This window comes from Stegostoma tigrinum, chromosome 12 (assembly GCF_030684315.1).
Source record: "Stegostoma tigrinum isolate sSteTig4 chromosome 12, sSteTig4.hap1, whole genome shotgun sequence".
NCBI lineage: Eukaryota > Metazoa > Chordata > Chondrichthyes > Orectolobiformes > Stegostomatidae > Stegostoma > Stegostoma tigrinum.
In genome coordinates this window covers 59,074,823-59,092,298 of record NC_081365.1, presented here as the reverse complement: position 1 = coordinate 59,092,298, position 17,476 = coordinate 59,074,823, and the positions used below count along the sequence as shown (strand labels likewise).

The 17,476-nt window shown below is 41.1% G+C and overlaps 1 protein-coding gene across 1 annotated transcript in view; it reads left to right on the top strand.

Annotated features, from left to right (window-relative positions):
• The window catches only part of LOC125456902 (cilia- and flagella-associated protein 47-like), a 478,989-nt gene that overhangs the window by 369,098 nt on the left and 92,415 nt on the right, over positions 1–17,476 (top strand). Inside the window, exon 59 of the mRNA XM_048540417.2 lies at positions 15,584–15,743. Within this exon, the coding sequence (XP_048396374.2) occupies positions 15,584–15,743 (160 nt within the window). The remainder of the gene's footprint in view (positions 1–15,583; positions 15,744–17,476) is intronic.

The window sequence follows — 17,476 nt, the reverse complement described above, 5'->3', positions numbered from 1 at the left end:
TGCAGGGAACAGGCATCTATAGGTTTCAAAAAAGATATGAAGCCAATTATGTTGGATGCTGGAGATTGGAAATAAGAATAGTGGGTGCTGGAGCAACCAAGCACTCTGGTAAGCATCTGCAGAGAGGCATGAGTGCAATTTACAATATGGTGTCAGAGAAGTGATTATATGTGGTAAGAGGAGGAAGGGAAAAAAATATTCTTCTGCTTTCACTTTTGCTAGATTTTTTCAGCCTCAAAAATTGATTCTTACTCTGCTTATTGGCAAATAAGCTGGTTCTGTGGTAATTAGCTAAGGTCTATTCTGTCCCAAAAGTTCAACATAGTGCAGCAGTGGTAAAGCCAGTAAAATATGTAAAGTCGTAACGAAATATGAAATTGAATAAAATAATTAAGTAGCTCCTTTGGAGACATTACGGATGGCAAGACAAGTTATGTGCTATCATTGCAACAAGTAGGACTTCCTGGATACCAGTTTCGTCTAGAACAAATACGTTTGTGGCAAATGTGTAAAGATCAAGCAGCTTCAGATCTGCTAGGGAATCAGAGAGAACTACAAACGGAGAAGTCGGGTTCAGGTTAAAATTTGGGTTGATATAGTAAATCAACGAGTAGAGTCAAAATGATGAACAGACTGTGACAGCAGGGGATAGAGATTCTAAATCTAAAAGTTATCAACAGATAAGACTAGATTTTACAAAAAGAGCAAAAGGTGAAAGCAAAGGCTTTGAATGCATGTATCGTTCAAATTGAAATAGATGTTGTGAGTATGTAAGTTTAAAAAAAATGATATGGAGTTGAACCTGAATCTTGAAGGAGAAGGACATTCAGAATGACGAGAAACTGAAAGGTGGAGGGTTTAGTTATTGATAGTATTAGCATGATGGCAAGAAGTACTCAAGTTCAGGAAATCAAGATATAGAATCAGTTGGGTAGAAATAAGAAACAATAAAGGCAAGAAGTCAGTTTGGGTAGTTGTGTAATGATCTCTTAACAGCAATTATATGATTGAGTAGAGTGTTAAGGAAGAAACAATTAGAGTTTCTCATAAAGGCACAGCAGTAAGAATGGGAGATTTTAATCAACATGTAGACTATATATGTACACACATTTAGATCTTCACAGAGATGACTCGTGGGCAAAGGTAACCTAAATGAGGACCTCATAGAATGATTTTAGAATACTAATTTGTACAGCTATGTTTAGAGCCAATCAGAGAGTGGGTTTTCTCAACCCAATATTGTGCAATTAGTTAATCATCCCAGTGAAGGTGCCCTTACGTAGCAGCAACCATAACATTATTAAAATTTATCTCCACTTTGAGGGATAGATGTGTGGGTCTAAGATTTTTGTTTTAAATTTAAATAAGGTCATCATGAGGGCATGAAAGCATGGTTGGCTGAAATGAACTAGCAAATTAGATAAAGGGACAGGTTAATAGAGATGCAGTACCAGACATTTACATTTCAGAATACACATAATGGATGCATTCCAACAACTAAGAAAATTCCAAGGAATGGCTTCAAAATTTGTGGTGATCTGGAAATGTTAAAGATAGTATGACACTGAAAGATTTCAGAAGAAGCAAGAAATCAGGAAATGGAAGGGAGAGATGTCAGAAAAGTCGCAATCACCAGAGAGGCAATCCAGTGTAAACTGTTAGAACTGCAAACTGATTTTTATTTGTGGTTAGTGAGATAATCGATGCATTGGAGATAATAGGAACTGTAGATGCTGGAGAATCCGAGATAACTGGATGAACACAGCAGGCCAAGCAGCATCTTGGGAGCAGGAAAGCTGACGTTTTGGGCCTGGACCTCTAGGTGTGGAGCTGGATGAACACAGTAGGTCAAGCAGCATCAGAGGAGCAGGAAAGCTGACGTTTCAGGCCTGGACCCATCTTCAGAAATGGGGGAGGGGAAAAGAGTTCTGAAATAAATAGGGAAAGGGGGAGGCAGTTTGAAAATGGATAGAGGAGAAGATAGGTGGAGAGGAGACAGACAAGTTAAACAGGCGGGGATGAGCCAGTAAAGGTGAGTGTAGGTGGGGAGGTAGGGAGGAGATAGGTTAGTCCAGGGAGGACAGACAGGTCAAGGGGGCGGGATGAGGTTAGTAGGTAGGAAATGGGAGTGCGGCTTGAGGAGGGTGGAGGGGATAGTGAGAGGAAGAACGGGTTAGGGAAGCCAGGACGAGCTGGGCTGGTTTTGGGATGCACTGGGTGAGGGGAGATTTTGAAGCTTGTGAAATCCACATTGATACCATTGGGCTGCAGGGTTCCCAAGCAGAATATGAGTTGCCGTTCCTGCAACCTTCGGGTGGCATCATTGTGGCACTGCAGGAGGCCCAAGATGGATATGTCGTCTGAGGAATGGGAGGGGGAGTTGAAATTATTCGGGACTGGAGGTGCAGCTGTTTATTGCAAACCGAGCGTAGGTGTTCTGCAAAGCAATCCCCAAGTCTCCACTTGGTTTCCCCGATGTAGAGGAGGCCACAATGGGAACAGATGTGCAGGTGAACATCTGCTTGATGTGGAAAGTCTTCTTGCGCCTGGGATGGTGGTGAGGGAGGAGGTGTGGGGGCAGGTGTAGCACTTCTTGAGGGTTGCAGGAAAAAGTGCCGGGTGTGGTGGGGCTGGAGGGGAGTGTGAGTGGACAAGGGAGTCATGGAGAGAGTGGTCCCTCCAGAAAGCAGACAAGGATGAGGAGAGAAAAATGTCTTTGGTGGTGGGGTCGGATTGCAGATGGCGGAAGTGACAGAGGATAATGCGTTGGATCCAGAGGTTGGTGGGGTGGTATGTGAGGATGAGGGGTATTCTTTTTTGGTTGTTATTGCGGGGACGGGGTGTGAGGGGTGAGATGCCGGAAATGTGGGAGACACTGTCGAGGGTGTTCTCAACCACTGCAGGGGTGAAATTGAGGTCCTTGAAAAATGAGGACATTTGAGATGTACAGGAGTGGAATGCCTCATCCTGGGAGCAGACGGAGGTGAAGGAATTGGGAATAGGGAATGGCATTTTTGCAGGAAGGTGGATGGGAGGAGGATTCTGGGTAGCTGTGGGAGCCGGTGGGCTTGAAATGAATATCACTTTCTAGGTGGTTGCCCGAGATGGAGACAGAGAGGTCCAGGAAGGTGAGAGAGGTGTTAGAGACAGTCCAGGTGAACTTAAGGTTGGGGTGGAATGTGTTGGTGAAATGGATGAACTGTTCGAGCTCCTTGTGGGAGCATGAGGCGGCACCGATCCAGTCATCAATGTACCGGAGTAAGAGGTGGGGTTTAGGGCCAGTGTAGGGACGGAAGAGGGAATGTTCCACGTAACCTACAAAGAGGCAGGCATAGCTTGGGCCCATGCGGGTACCCATGGCCACCTCCTTTGTCTGAGTCTTATCCATAGAGCTCCGTCTGATAGGCCTGATATGCATCACAGGAATCTGAAGTATTCCCTGTAAATAATTTTTAAAGTCACATATGTGTTACACATGATAACAAGGTGTGGAGCTTCACTGCAGAATCGTAATCTTAACAAGAAGTATTCTAAAATTAGTCCCAGCTCCCATATGGCTTGCCTCTGCACATTTCGCTGAGTCATAATAATAAAGTAATTTATTTCACACTTCTCAGATCCCTGAACCATCTCACTCTCACCTGCAGAGTTCTGAAACTGACTACCTGTGAGCTTGTAAGCATGCCCACATCAAGGCAAGTGATTCCTTTCTTTGTGCTTTGGTGTGAAAACTGGCAAATGATTTTCAACAGGATTTCCTGAAACCCCATAGCAACAATGGGGTTTATCATGGTCAAAACTAGGAGGCGTTTCTATGACATGCTCCACAAATCCATTTTACTTTGAATTTTAAAAATTACTGCTAAATAGCTGGCAATAAGACCTGTGCTCATAACACCTCACTCATAAAACTGAAAAATTACTACATGACAACTTGCCGCAGCATTATTAAAGTATAACATTTCTCAAACCTGAAAAGTTGTTACTAATTACAGTTTAAGAAATATTCTCTCTTCTTCTGTCATATTTCTCTATAAAACATTTTGTCGTGTAATTTAATAATAACTAGCTGCATATGACATTTGGGATTTAGAGCTCAGTTGCATGAGTTTTAGAACTTTGAAGTCTCTTGAAGATGAGAGTTCATTTTTCCATTGATGGTTTCACTTTCCATCACCCATCACAGCAAATCTCCTTTCTCATTCTACATAGTTTTTATAATGTGCTGGGTTAGAAAATTGTGCATTTGTTTTAGATGGATTAACCTTGGCAAGAACAATCTTTTCAAATGTTTTCACCAGTGTTTCAACCACTGTTTTCCAGTGTTTATAGCTGATCTCCATTCTCTGTTCTAGATGCTCTGGTTTCCAAGTCTGAAAAAGAGGTCTCAAGGGTAAAGGAGTTGGGAGGTCTTGTTGGGGCTATAAAGGACATTGGTTCAGTTGCTTTTGGAACACTGCATTCACTTCTGGTCTCCCAGCCTTAGGAAAGATGTTATTAATCTTGCACATCTTTGCTGAGCCCTTTCAAGGATGTTGCCATGCTTGGAATGTTTCAGTTACAGTGAGAGGCTGAATAGGCTGGAGTCATTTTCCTTGGTGCTTTGGAGGCTGGGGGATGATCTTATAGTGATTTATAAAATCACAAAGGGCATGGAAATGGTGAACAGCCCAAGATCTTTTCCCCAGGGTAAGGGAGTCCAGATCTAAAGGGCATAGGTTTATGCGTGAGAGGACAAAGATTCAAAAGGGTCTTAAGGGATAGCTTTCTCATGCAGAGGATGGTGCATGTACAGAATGAACTGCCAGTGGAAGTGGTGGAGGCTGGTACAATTACAATTACAGTTTAAAAGGCATCTGGACGAGTACATGAATGGGAAGGGTCTCTCGGGATATGGGTCAAATGCTGGCAAATAGGACCAGACTCGTATAGGATATCTGGTCACCATCAACAAATTGAACCAAAGAGTCTGTTTCTGTGCTGTACATCTCTGTGACTGTAACCAGTCACGCTTCAGAATTGACCTAAGCTTGCAATCCAAGAGGATAACTTTAATCTTTCAGTTCATTCCCATGTTTTAAGCATTCAGTTCATTACCAGAAGGTGCAGGGTTGACAAATCCTCTTGCTGGGCTAACTGTTAATTTCTTCTGTTCAATAAAACCTTGGTTAGACATTTTAACAACTTTAAGGCTATGCCAGTAACTAGTCAAAAACTCCCGAACTTGCTTTCTAGCTCATTCACAAATTCTTTATATTTGGTTATTGCCTTCCCATTCATCATTTGATTCCATCCATTATGTTTGCACAAGTTGAACAAGTTAGCTGCCATTTTAATCCCATTTTCTTTTATCTGATTTATAGTCTTGCAGAACTTAAGAAGCAGATCTAGGTTCCTTTTAAGTGAGTTGAGGGTTTCTCCCTCAACCACCAAACTGGGCATTCGATTCTAGTCATTGAGTGCTCTCTGCTCATGATCCCTCTAATCCTTCTGATAGTCATCTTAAATCTGTGCCCCCTGGTATTGATCCCTCTGCTACAGGAGACAGGTCTTACCTGTCTTCTGTATCCGCAATGTTGTGTGCACCTTCAATAAATTTCTCCTTAGCCTCCTCCGTTCTGATGAAAGTAACCCTAACCTATCCTATCTTTAATCAGAGCTGCAATTTTCAAATCCTGGTAACTTTCTTGTAAGTTTCCGCGATTCTTTGTCTAGAATAGTTTATGTTCTTCCGGTAAGGTGATGACCAAAACTGTGCACAAAGCTCCAGCTGTGGCCCAACTAATATCATGTTTTACATCCCTGCTTTTATATTCAGTACCTTGAAGGAAATGATCCCTTTTGCCTTTTTTTGTGCCTCATCTACTTGTCCTGCTACCTTCAGGGAACTGTAAACATGTACTTCAAGACAGCTCATTTCTTTCATCCTTCTCAACACCCTTCTGTTTACTTTGTGTTCCCTTGCTGCGTTTGCCCTCCCCAATGCATAACGTCTCACTTCTCAGTAATTCTGTTTGTCGTTTCTGTGCCCACTCCAACCATTGATCTCATTCTGCAATTGACTGCCATTCTCTTCACGACCAGCTAAACAGCCAATTTCAGAGTCGTCAAATTTCCCAGTTCAGCCTCCATCTGTTCCCAGTGAGTGCAGAGACCTGGAGCTCTTTTTAATTTGGGAAGAGGAGGTTGGTGAGAGCTGCTGGGCAGTCATGAGTGGAGCAATTGTGAGTTGTAACTCATGAGCCTTAGTGTGCTGCCTTGTGCAGTGGCACAATGATAACTTTGTGTAAGATAGCAGACAGAAAATGAAGGCACTGACCCTTGCATAGTACGATAGATCATTGACATTCTTCTGCACTGCTGGATATTTCTTTTGACCTTTGGACAAAGCACTGACCTGGACTGTTGTCTGGATCCATTATGGCTGTGTCTGGTGGCCGGGTCTCCTGCAATGCCAGCTGAAAAAAAAGCACTGCCCATCTCTGCACCACCCATTTGATCAGCATCTCCAGGTCCTTGTCCACAAAACAGGCTGCAAACTTTCCTTTATGGGCTATGCCCTCAGTGATAATAATCAAGTACTACAGTGTGAGGGGGGAATTCCTGACTTGCAGCAACCAAAGTCATATGCAGCTGGTGTTGACAACTGGTGACAGTGGTAGAAATGATAGAATGTGTGCACAGTGGCAAGCACTTCTATCTTTCCTGCCATGTAAAATCCGCATGCTAGGCACCAAAGAGTCGAGGTGCATTAGTAATGAAGTGAAGAGCAAAAGATTGCTTGAGAGTTGCTGCAAGCCATGGTTGACCAGACAACATGAATCTCACTCGACAAAACATTAAACAGAAATGGGAAAGTTACACTCCTTAAAGCCAGCTAGGTCATTTCTTAATAGAAATTCAGCATCTTTAATGAATGACTGAATTACAATCCACACAACTGCAATATTGGAAATGGAACCACATTTCAAATTAACTTTATCAAGTTCAACATCTTCCATTAATACTCATTAATATCGTTTCATTGTATGAACCTTCTAGAGGGAGATTGCTGCCATCAGCTATCATCAGTATTTTCTCGAAGAATAATAATTTGTTTCCATGTTTTCACAGATAAGAATAATAGATGTGAAATCAGATGTACTTAAACTGGTAAATTCTTTTATACTTCTTTCTGGCCTCTAGATTCATAAACTGAAAAAGCCCCGCATTCAGAGATCAAAAACACAAGAGATTTAAATTCCCAGTGACCAATGCAAAAGATTGTGCAACAAGATTTCACATTTTTACTGTGACATCCTAAAATCAACATTGACTAAACACTACTTATTAAGCAACAAATGCACTAAACTACAGAAAATGTATCCCCGTTAACTCCCGAACATGACAGAAGAACCCACATGATATTTATGTTACAGCCTACCCTCTAACGCACCTGGTAATCTTTACTGAAAGCAGTCCATAGTGGTTTCTAGATTCCGAAAAGAGTGCCTGTCCCAATTTACTTATTCTCAGTTTCTGTTTAAAATAATTTTCCCCAGCCTTCTGACAGTCCCCAAACTGACTTCTGGCATCAAGGCTCAAGACAGCAAATTTTACTCCCAATCATATTACGTTTGTGAATTTGACTCTAAGCTTATGGACATTAAAACCAGCTGTTCCTCTTTTTATCTCTAGGTTTGAAAACTGTTACTTGACTTTCACTAGGACCTGCCCTTGGACCCCTGCTTTACTAGCAACCAGATCACAAAGGCTTATCGTGAGGTAGAACAAACGGAAAGTTGTATGTCCCTCTGCACTCCATTTTACTTTGAATTAAAAGAGGCATCTTAAAAGACAATCATCTTTATAAAACCTCTCACTTGCAACAGCATCAATTAAAAAAAAGACTTTAAAAGGTTTTCCAGAAACTAAACTTAATATTGTTTGGAGTGATAAAATTCTGCTTGCAAAGTGATAATACTGCATGTGCATTTCATTCTTTTAATCTATTGTTTGTCAAACTATGATTTAGATTGCATGTTTTACTGAGAAATGTTGGAGCAATGGATTGTTTTTAACTGACTTGTCAGACTGTGATAAAACACATTCTGAGTTGTCAAAAATGAAATTACAGTAATATTGGGCTACGTACATTTTGTTTTGCAAGTGTTAGGTATAAATTACAATGTCAGGACTGTGGAATACCTGACAACACACTCTTGCATGGACGATATTTTGGGGGCGTGGAAGGTTGGGCCTATTGCTGAATTGAGGGAATCTCTCATTGCGATGGGAATGGGAGAAATGACCGTTGGCCCATGTTTAAAAATTATATAAAATTCCATATCATCTGACAATCAGCTCAGGATAGCCATTAAGAAATGAGAAAGTTGAGTATATTAAGATATTGTAATATGCAATTGTGAAACAACAGTTGCTAACTAATATGGGAAACGCATCTATAAACTCTGTTGTCCATAACACATATCAGTGAAAGTGAACAGTGATAGCATTTATCATAATCAAAATTATGTAAACACATGGGTTGCTACAGTGCATTCATCTGGTGTTTAAGAAGACAGTTTAACATGTAATATTTGTAAGTCACTAAATACTTTCGACAAAGTAAAAAATGCCATCAAGCAAAGCTGTTGAGTCACTGGAACAGCATAAAAATGTTTTAAGAGAGACTTTGATTAGCCTTAGAAGGTGGCATAGAAGTTCCAGAATTAAGAGTCAAATCCTTGCTGCTAAAGGACTGAATGAGTTGTTTAAGGTGGGATAGGGAGGCTGTGGATAAATTGGAAAACAAAACGAAAAGATTTTGAATTTGAAGAAGAGGTAATATGCAGTGCAAATGAGGAAAGAAATAATATTTGAGTGGGATTTGTTGCAAGTAGGATATGAGCATTAAATGTTTGGGATAAATTGACATTGCAAAGGATGGACAACTTGGCTTGTTCTGCAAGGTAGTTGTCGATATTGGCTGTCTCATGTTTGAGAATGATATCCATTCAAGGTGGCACACCTCTGCTTCATGTGTCTTCATCTGACTGAACAGAACATTTGGTAATCCACTCATCTTTGAGCACAAAGGACAGCATCTCTCATGAGGTAGTGGGACACTGCCTGCAGGATTTTCTTTCTTTTCCTTTCCTTCTCTGGAGGCAGGCTGATTCATTATTAAGTCTTTGTGACAGAACACGAAGTGCAGCTTTATGAATCAGCTGTTGCCATTCTGAAGAATTTGTTAAAATCTCCTCCCAATCATTAAAGTCCATGCTGTCATGCATCAAAGACAGCTTCAGTATGTCTTTGAAGTATTTCCTTTTACCTCCCCTTTGAAAGTTGAGAAATCAGGTCTTGGCAATACACAGAGTTTTCAACCGCCTCAGCACAGTTGTCAGTACATCAAACTTGATTTTGCTGGAGTTTTGCCTGAATGTTTTTGAACCTGTTTTCAAAAAGGAAACTAGCTTTTCCAACAGAAAAAAAATGTGTCGTAACGGGAGCTTCACATGGAAAGACAGTCTTGTGCCTATAAAATCCCAACCATTATGAATGTCATTAAAAGGCAATCAGTTCATTGGTGAAAAAGGGAATATTACCAGTCTTAAAGCTGGAAATTATGCTGCAGTATATTAGCAAATGAACATGAATTTACATGTTGAATACTAATGTAACTGTTTAGTTCCTTTAAGAGAGTGGAAAACTGATTTAACATAATATTTTGTATGTCAGTATCCCAATACCATAAGAGATTATTTCTGGGTTTTTTTTGGAAAAAGAAAACTGGTGAAAGAAAATCTCAAAACCAGTTGAAAAATTATTGTGTCTGGAACAGACGAGGAATCAAAAATCAAAAGCAAACTTAAAACTGTTCTTGACAGCCATGCAGTAATGAAGTACTCAGAAATCCAGATGCAAAACAAGTGTTGGAAAGACGTGGTTTGATGAGCTTTTGTACTGCATGTCATATTTCAGGATGGAAAAACTAGGTTGGACCAGACATTTAACCTAATTTGATGTTTAACCTGTCAAACACAAATGCAGAACTAAATCTCTTAAGCCATGTTGTGAAACTCTTTTCGCAGGAGAATAATATTGCTTTTTAGTACTGTTGTGAATTCAGTAGAAACCAGTGATATGTACATTTTTAACGCTGAAAATCCATATAATTACGAAAAAAAGTCACAAGTTTTAAAATTAAAATGAAAGAATTACATTTCATAAATACAAAAGAACAGGAATACTGACGACTGCACTCTATCTTAAATTGTTCCTTCCACTCCTATGTGACTCATACCCGAAAAAACTTCATTTGAATATTTATCAGAAATTGGAAGCAATAGCACTTGGCCTGCATACTATTTTAAAGATTTATACAAAGGTTGAGATTTCATGGGTCTTCCGTTTACACCTGTCATAGTTTTCCTTAAAATTTCCTCCAATTTTCCTCCTGTTGTAGAATTCTAGTTTACCACAGGTGTTGCAAACATCTTGACGGTAGTCATCAGCAGTGAGTACACTCATGAGATGGATACTTTGAAACTCTGGAATATTGCCCATATTTCTTGTCATCTTAGCTATTCCAGAAGGCCAACTCACAGTGCAAAGACAACATCAGTTATCAAGCATTTTATCATTTTATCATTACCCTGCACGCCCCGTTTCTATCTCCTTCCCAAAATCCACAAACCTGCCTGCCCTGGTCGACCCATTGTCTCAGCCTGTTCCTGCCCCACCGAACTCATCTCCACCTATCTGGACTCCATTTTCTCCCCTTTGGTCCAGGAACTCCCTACCTACGTCCGTGACACCACCCACGCCCTCCACCTCCTCCAGGACTTCCAATTGCCTGGCCCCCAACACCTCATTTTCACCATATCCGCCTAGCCGAACTCATCCTCACCCTCAACTTTCGATTCCTCCCACTTCCTACAGACAAAGGGGGTGGCCATGGGCACCCGCATGGGCCCCAGCTATGCCTGCCTGTCTGTAGGTTACGTGGAACAGTCCTTCTTCCGCACCTACACAGGCCCCAAACCCCACCTCTTCCTCCGTTACATTGATGACTGTATCGGTGCCGCCTCTTGCTCCCCAGAGGAGCTCGAACAGTTCATCCACTTCACCAACACCTTCCACCCCAACCTTCAGTTCACCTGGGCCATCTTCAGCACATCCCTCACCTTCCTGGACCTCTCAGTCTCCATCTCAGGCAACCAGCTTGTAACTGATGTCCATTTCAAGCCCACCGACTCCCACAGCTACCTAGAATACACCTCCTCCCACCCACCCTACTGCAAAAATTCCATCCCTTATTCCCAATTCCTCCGCCGCCGCATCTACTCCCACGATGAGACATTCCACTCCCGCACATCCCAGATGTCCAAGTTCTTCAAGGATGCAACTTTCCCCCCACAGTGGTCGAGAACGCCCTTGACCGCATTTCCCGCAACACATCCCTCACACCCCGCCCCCGCCACAACTGCCCGAAGAGGATCCCCCTCGTTCTCACACACCACCCCACCAACCTCCAGACACAACGCATCATCCTCCGACACTTCCGCCAACCACAATCCAACCCCACCACCGAAGACATTTTTCCATCCCCACCCTTGTCTGCTTGCCAGAGAGACCACTCTCTCCGTGACTCCCTTGTTCGTTCCACACTGCCCTCCAACCCCACCACACCCGGCACCTTCCCCTGCAACCGCAGGAAATGCTACACTTACCCCCACACCTCCTCCCTCACCCCTATCCCAGGCCCCAAGATGACTTTCCATATTAAGCAGAAGTTCACCTGCACAACTGCCAGTGTGGTATACTGCATCCATTGTACCCAGTGTGGCCTCCTCTACATTGGGGAAACCAAGCGGAGGCTTGGGGACTGCTTTGCAGAACACCTCCGCTCGGTTCGCAGTAAACAACTGCACCTCCCAGTCGCGAACCATTTCCACTCCCCCTCCCATTCTTTAGATGACATGTCCATCATGGGCCTCCTGCAGTGCCACAATGATGCCACCTGAAGTTTGCAGGAACAGCAACTCATATTCTGCTTGGGAACCCTGCAGCCCAATGGTATCAATGTGGGCTTCATCAACTTCAAAATCTCCCCTTCCCCCACCGCATCCCAAAACTAGCCCAGTTATTCCCCTCCCACCACTGCACTACACAACCAGCCCAGCTCTTCCCCTCCGCCCACTGCATCCCAAAACCAGTCCAACCTGTCTCTGCCTCCCTAACCTGTTCTTCCTCTCACCCATCCCTTCCTCCCACCCCAAGCCGCACCTCCATCTCCTACCTACTAACCTCATCCCACCTCCTTGACCTGTCCGTCTTCCCTGGACTGACGTATCCCCTCCCTACCTCCCGACCTATACTCTCCTCTCCACCTATCTTCTTTTCTCTCCAACTTCGGTCCGCCTCCCCCTCTCTCCCTATTTATTCCAGAACCCTCACCCCATCCCCCTCTCTGATGAAGGGTCTAGGCCTGAAACGTCAGCTTTTGTGCCCCTGAGATGCTGCTGGGCCTGCTGTGTTCATCCAGCCTCACATTTTATTATTTTATCATTTTAGCCACCACAAAGAATTTCAGCTGAGTCCTGGGGAATGAAATGAGCACTGTGGCCAGGTTATTCCACCTTTTTTTTTGAACGAGGGAAAAATTGAAATTGCAAGTGGAGCTGATAACAGTTTTTGGTTCAGGTAAAAGCAAGAAACAGCTCAGATACAATGATTAATGCATTGGAAAAAAAATGAGGGATGGAGCTAAGAGGGTCTGGAGTAAAAAATGTCTCATATAGCTCACAAGAAGAAGTTGTAGCTCGGATACATGTTACCAGACCTCTATTTTACATTCTATTTTTGGATTTCCAATATTTGCTTTTTGGTTTTTGTCTGATATAGCTAGAAATTGTATGGGCTCACGTAGCAACACCTTTAATTTGGAGAAAGTGAGTGGAATCTAAGGGAAAGTTGTTCATTATAAGAATATGTTTATTCGAGTGATGAAGGGCAGTGCTGTATGGAATCTGGTTGGGCCTCAGTTTAAGAAAGAAGCCAAGAATTCCTCGATCTTTAGTAGGATGAAGCTGTAGATGTTACGGATATTTATTGTGTAGAAAATACCATAAGGGTCAGAAAGCGATAAATTATTCAAGTGGCTGATTGTATTGGAAAAGTAACGGATGTGGGTGGGAGGGGACTGGACGAGGGGAGAAAACATAGAATTGACACAGGAATTAGTTGTTTCCATTGGGCAAGCTGAGCTGAAATAACTATCTAGCATGGCAATGCTATTTGTGAATCTTGGGCTGGAGGTGGAAATGGAGTTGTGAGAGTGTCAGGGTCTATGAGAATTGAATTCCCTACAGGAAAGATCTCCTATCCAAATATAGTCAGTTTTTTGAGAAATGAAGGTAAAGAGAAGAAAAATAAAAACAACAGCAGTCAGAGCTCCACCAAAACCAATGCCAGCACATTGCTAAAAAGCGTAATTAAGGAAATACCAGAACAAGAGCAGAAGAATAACCATTGAAAATGTTGCTAAATGCAGCAGCAACATCATGAAGAATGCCCTTAGAGAACAAGTCATAAATATAATTGTTGCAGAATAAATGGGATTACTCATGAGGGGACAACATAAAATAGGTTTGCTAGGCCCCTGCACCCTCCAGCATATCTGTCTGTTGCTCTTATCCTGCCCTTTACACAAAGAAGTATGATTTTGGTGTATCTACACATGGAACAAACTATCCGTCCTGACCTCCAGCCATGGAACAAGATTTTGGTTTTCACTCTCCAGCCTTATCTCTATGGTTCAGGTGAGTGACACACACCGTTCAAGCATCCAAACGAACTTTGTTCCGTACAGATTTGGTTTGGCTGCAAAGGTGGCAGTGGCTCTGGGATGAGATTTAAAACACTTTACCTGTTTCTTTACCCGACTCTAATCATCTCTGTCTTTTTTCATTATTATTTTTGCATGACTTACATAGTTCACGATTGGTTATCGTGGTATTTCTCAGATTGCTTGCCTCATTTCCCGGATTCTCTCTCCTTTTCTCTACATAAGTAGACAGGCATAACCTTTCAAATACAATCACATTGTGCTGTGATTTGTACATATAGTTATATCAACAGCTGTGAGTGCTGTTGCAAAGATTTCCTTTAGAAGGTATGCATTTAAAGCCTTCATGGTCACGTTGAAGCATTTGCCATAAACCAAATTGTCAGGGGTCTTGTCTTTTTTTTTGTGTTTTGTGAACTGGAAACTGCTGTCAAATAAGGTAGAAGATCTCAATAGATATAATCTTTCTCTTTTCCTGTCAACTGTTATGCAACTGCCCTTGATCTTGGGAGAAAAATAATCATTTTTCTTGCCTTGAGTTTTCTATTGAGGCATTTGACGTCAAAATATTTAAACCATTTGATTTGACAGCAATCACTGATCACAATCTCTCTGCTCTTTTATGGAACAACTTCTAAATTTTACTGTATTTTAAATATTACTCACCTGATAATTAAATCTTCATGAAGTAACCAGAAAACCTTGCTCAGGAAAATGACTTAAATCTACCCTGATACGTAACATCTCACTAACTACTACCCTCTCCATTTATTTGGCACTTGTTTATTTTCCTCAGTTCCCTCAAAGGCAGTACAAATTAATCTACTATTAGTATACATTATAATTGTGCTTTCAAAAAAATAGTATTGCACAGCTTGAAATTCAGCACAGGTGAAAAACTGCAGAAATAAAGACGGTGTTGTCATGCACGCATCCATTGAAGAGCTGGCATGCTGCAATTGTTTAAAGTGCTAGTTATCATTCAACATAAACTTTCTTCTCCAACTCATTTTTCCTGACCACTCACTGTCCTTGAATATTCAATGATGTGATCCCACTTGTCATGTTGGGATTGTGCCTGCTGATGCCCTCCACAGCTAATTCCAGTGGAGTACTGAAGAGCCAGAGGTTTTAGAACAATTAGCACAAGGCCAATGGTGGTTAGTAGCAGAATACATACATCTCAAGTTGCCACGTGCTCAAACCTTGGGATGTCCAGGCCAGGAGGTCTTCCTGAAATTGCCTCTAAGCCTCCTGCCTTTCACTTTAAAATTATGTCCCTTGCTATTGACCCACTAGCTGAGATTGGAAGATGTGTATGAATGTCTTGATGGTACAGATTGAGAGTGATAACGAAGGTGAAACGTTAGAATTAATAGATTGCTTACTGATTTGATTCTTTTATTCTTTTTATTCTTGTTCTTTTCATGCTTTAATAACATTGACCTTTTGGATTTCTAACTACATGCTGTCTAAACATCAATGCCCTGATATAGAAATTGTTATCCAGCAGCTTTTTTAAGGTACTTACATGACCACAGCAGACTTTGAACTGGGCAGATTCATCTCCTGGTTTGTCATTTTTCTTTCAGTCAGCATCAGTTCTACAAAATCATTTACAGCATTGTATTTAAAATTAGATTTGGAACATCTGAAATTACTGTAGGTGAGTTACATATCTCTGGTGTATAGAATGTGAAATTTCTTAACAATATATGCTAAGACTGTATCTGTTTTTCACATGAATAGGTCTGTTACTTCCCCCAAAAGGAAAACTGGATATCCCTGTGATCTTTGCACCTGATGACATGGCTTTATATGAGGGTCTGTTGGTGGTACAGATTAAGAAGCAAGATGGAAGTACTTGGATTTATGAAATGGATGAAGTGACCAATAAAGAACTAAGAAGGTAAGATGAAGAAATACAGATACTTTTTCAATAACTGTTTAAATGAATAGTTAAATATATAAAATATAGTTGTGCTACTGTTGACACAAATTCTGTATCGTGTGCTGACGATGGATTATTGCACAATGATAATTAAATATTAAGAGAAGTTGAGAAGTAATGCTCTAGGAAATATATTAACTTGAATGTCAAAAACGTCAACAAGGATTCTGTGCTAAACACTTGTTAGAAGGAAGTGACGCATCAGCTATAAAAACATGGCTATTGGTGAGGTTTGGCAACCTGATGTTTACAGATTCCCAAAAATGTCCCTGAGGTTCACTGCTTTCTGCACTGGCAAGTGACCTGAACTCGGGGAAATGCTCTCTGCAGGTCTTAAATGAAAATACGTCGCAAATTTATGAGAATAGCCACTCTTTCCCATGTCATTGTGATGATGTGTTTTGGTAGTTTCCAATCTGTCTGTGTTAATGAATGCACTGACTCCAACAGATTACTTTGGTTCAGCCAAATACTCCTCAGTTAAAACATGAAGTCGTCACATTGTTGTAAATGTGTTGACATTGGGGATTATGTAATGTGTTGGTTGTTTGTAGGGAGATGCAAGTAGATGGTTACATATTCATTTTTTGGAGAAGTTCTATTTTAGAGTATTTGAACATCATAGTAACTTCTTGCAGTGCTGACCATGAGTTTACAAGTTGTGGTTTTAGTTTGCTAGTGGTCACATTAAATATTCAAACAAGAAAGGGATTTCACCTAAAAGGGATAAATGACTGAGTCTCGGTGTACATAGATGTTTGAAGTTAAAATTAGCTTACAGATTAGGATATATAAATGCAAAGCAATCATTTTGAGAAAGTAACTAAAGTAATGGGCAGTGAAATGTCTATGAATGTTAGTTAAATAGATTTCAGAAGGCATTTGATAAAGTCTTTTATAAGAGATGTTAAGTAAAGTTGAAGCTTACAGAATTAAAGCCAAATTATTAGAAAGTCAACTGAGCAGCAGGTTATAAAGAGAAGTGATGAATCACAGGTGCTTTTATGATAGGATATGACTAACAATGTCCTGCAAAGGTCTGGCTTTGACTTTTAACTATTTACCATATCTAGTGGCTCAGCCAAGGCATTTGAAAGCCTCACAAATAAATTTTGCCAGTGTCACAAAAATAAGTGGCATTTTATACATGATAGGTAGAAGCATTATAGTATGAAGAAGTATTGGTAGCCGAAGTGAATGCAGAAAACTTGCAAATTGATTTCAATGATGGCAAATGCCTTAAAACATAGAAAAGGATCCTTGATAACAGGAACTGCAGATGCTGGAGAATCCGAGATAACAAAGTGTAGAGCTGGATGAACACAGCAGGCAAAGCAGCATCTTAGGAGCTCCTAAGATGAAGTTGGCCTCTTGTGTTCACCCAGCTCCACACTTTGTTATCTGGAAAAGGATCTTTCCTTGATTGAGAACTGTGGAAAAACTGGTGATCTGAAAAGACTTGCGGTTTCAGATACATGTCCATGAAGTGTTGTGATTAAGTACACAAAATAATCAGAAAAGTGAAAGGAATGCTGAGCTTCACATCTACAAGATTAGAGCATAAGGGGTTAAGAAACTATACTTAACAAAGGACCACAAACTGAAATTTCTGGCAAAGATCAGCAGGTCTGGCAACATCTGTGGAGAGAAATCAATGTTAACATTTTGGGTTCAGTGAACCTTCCTAAGAA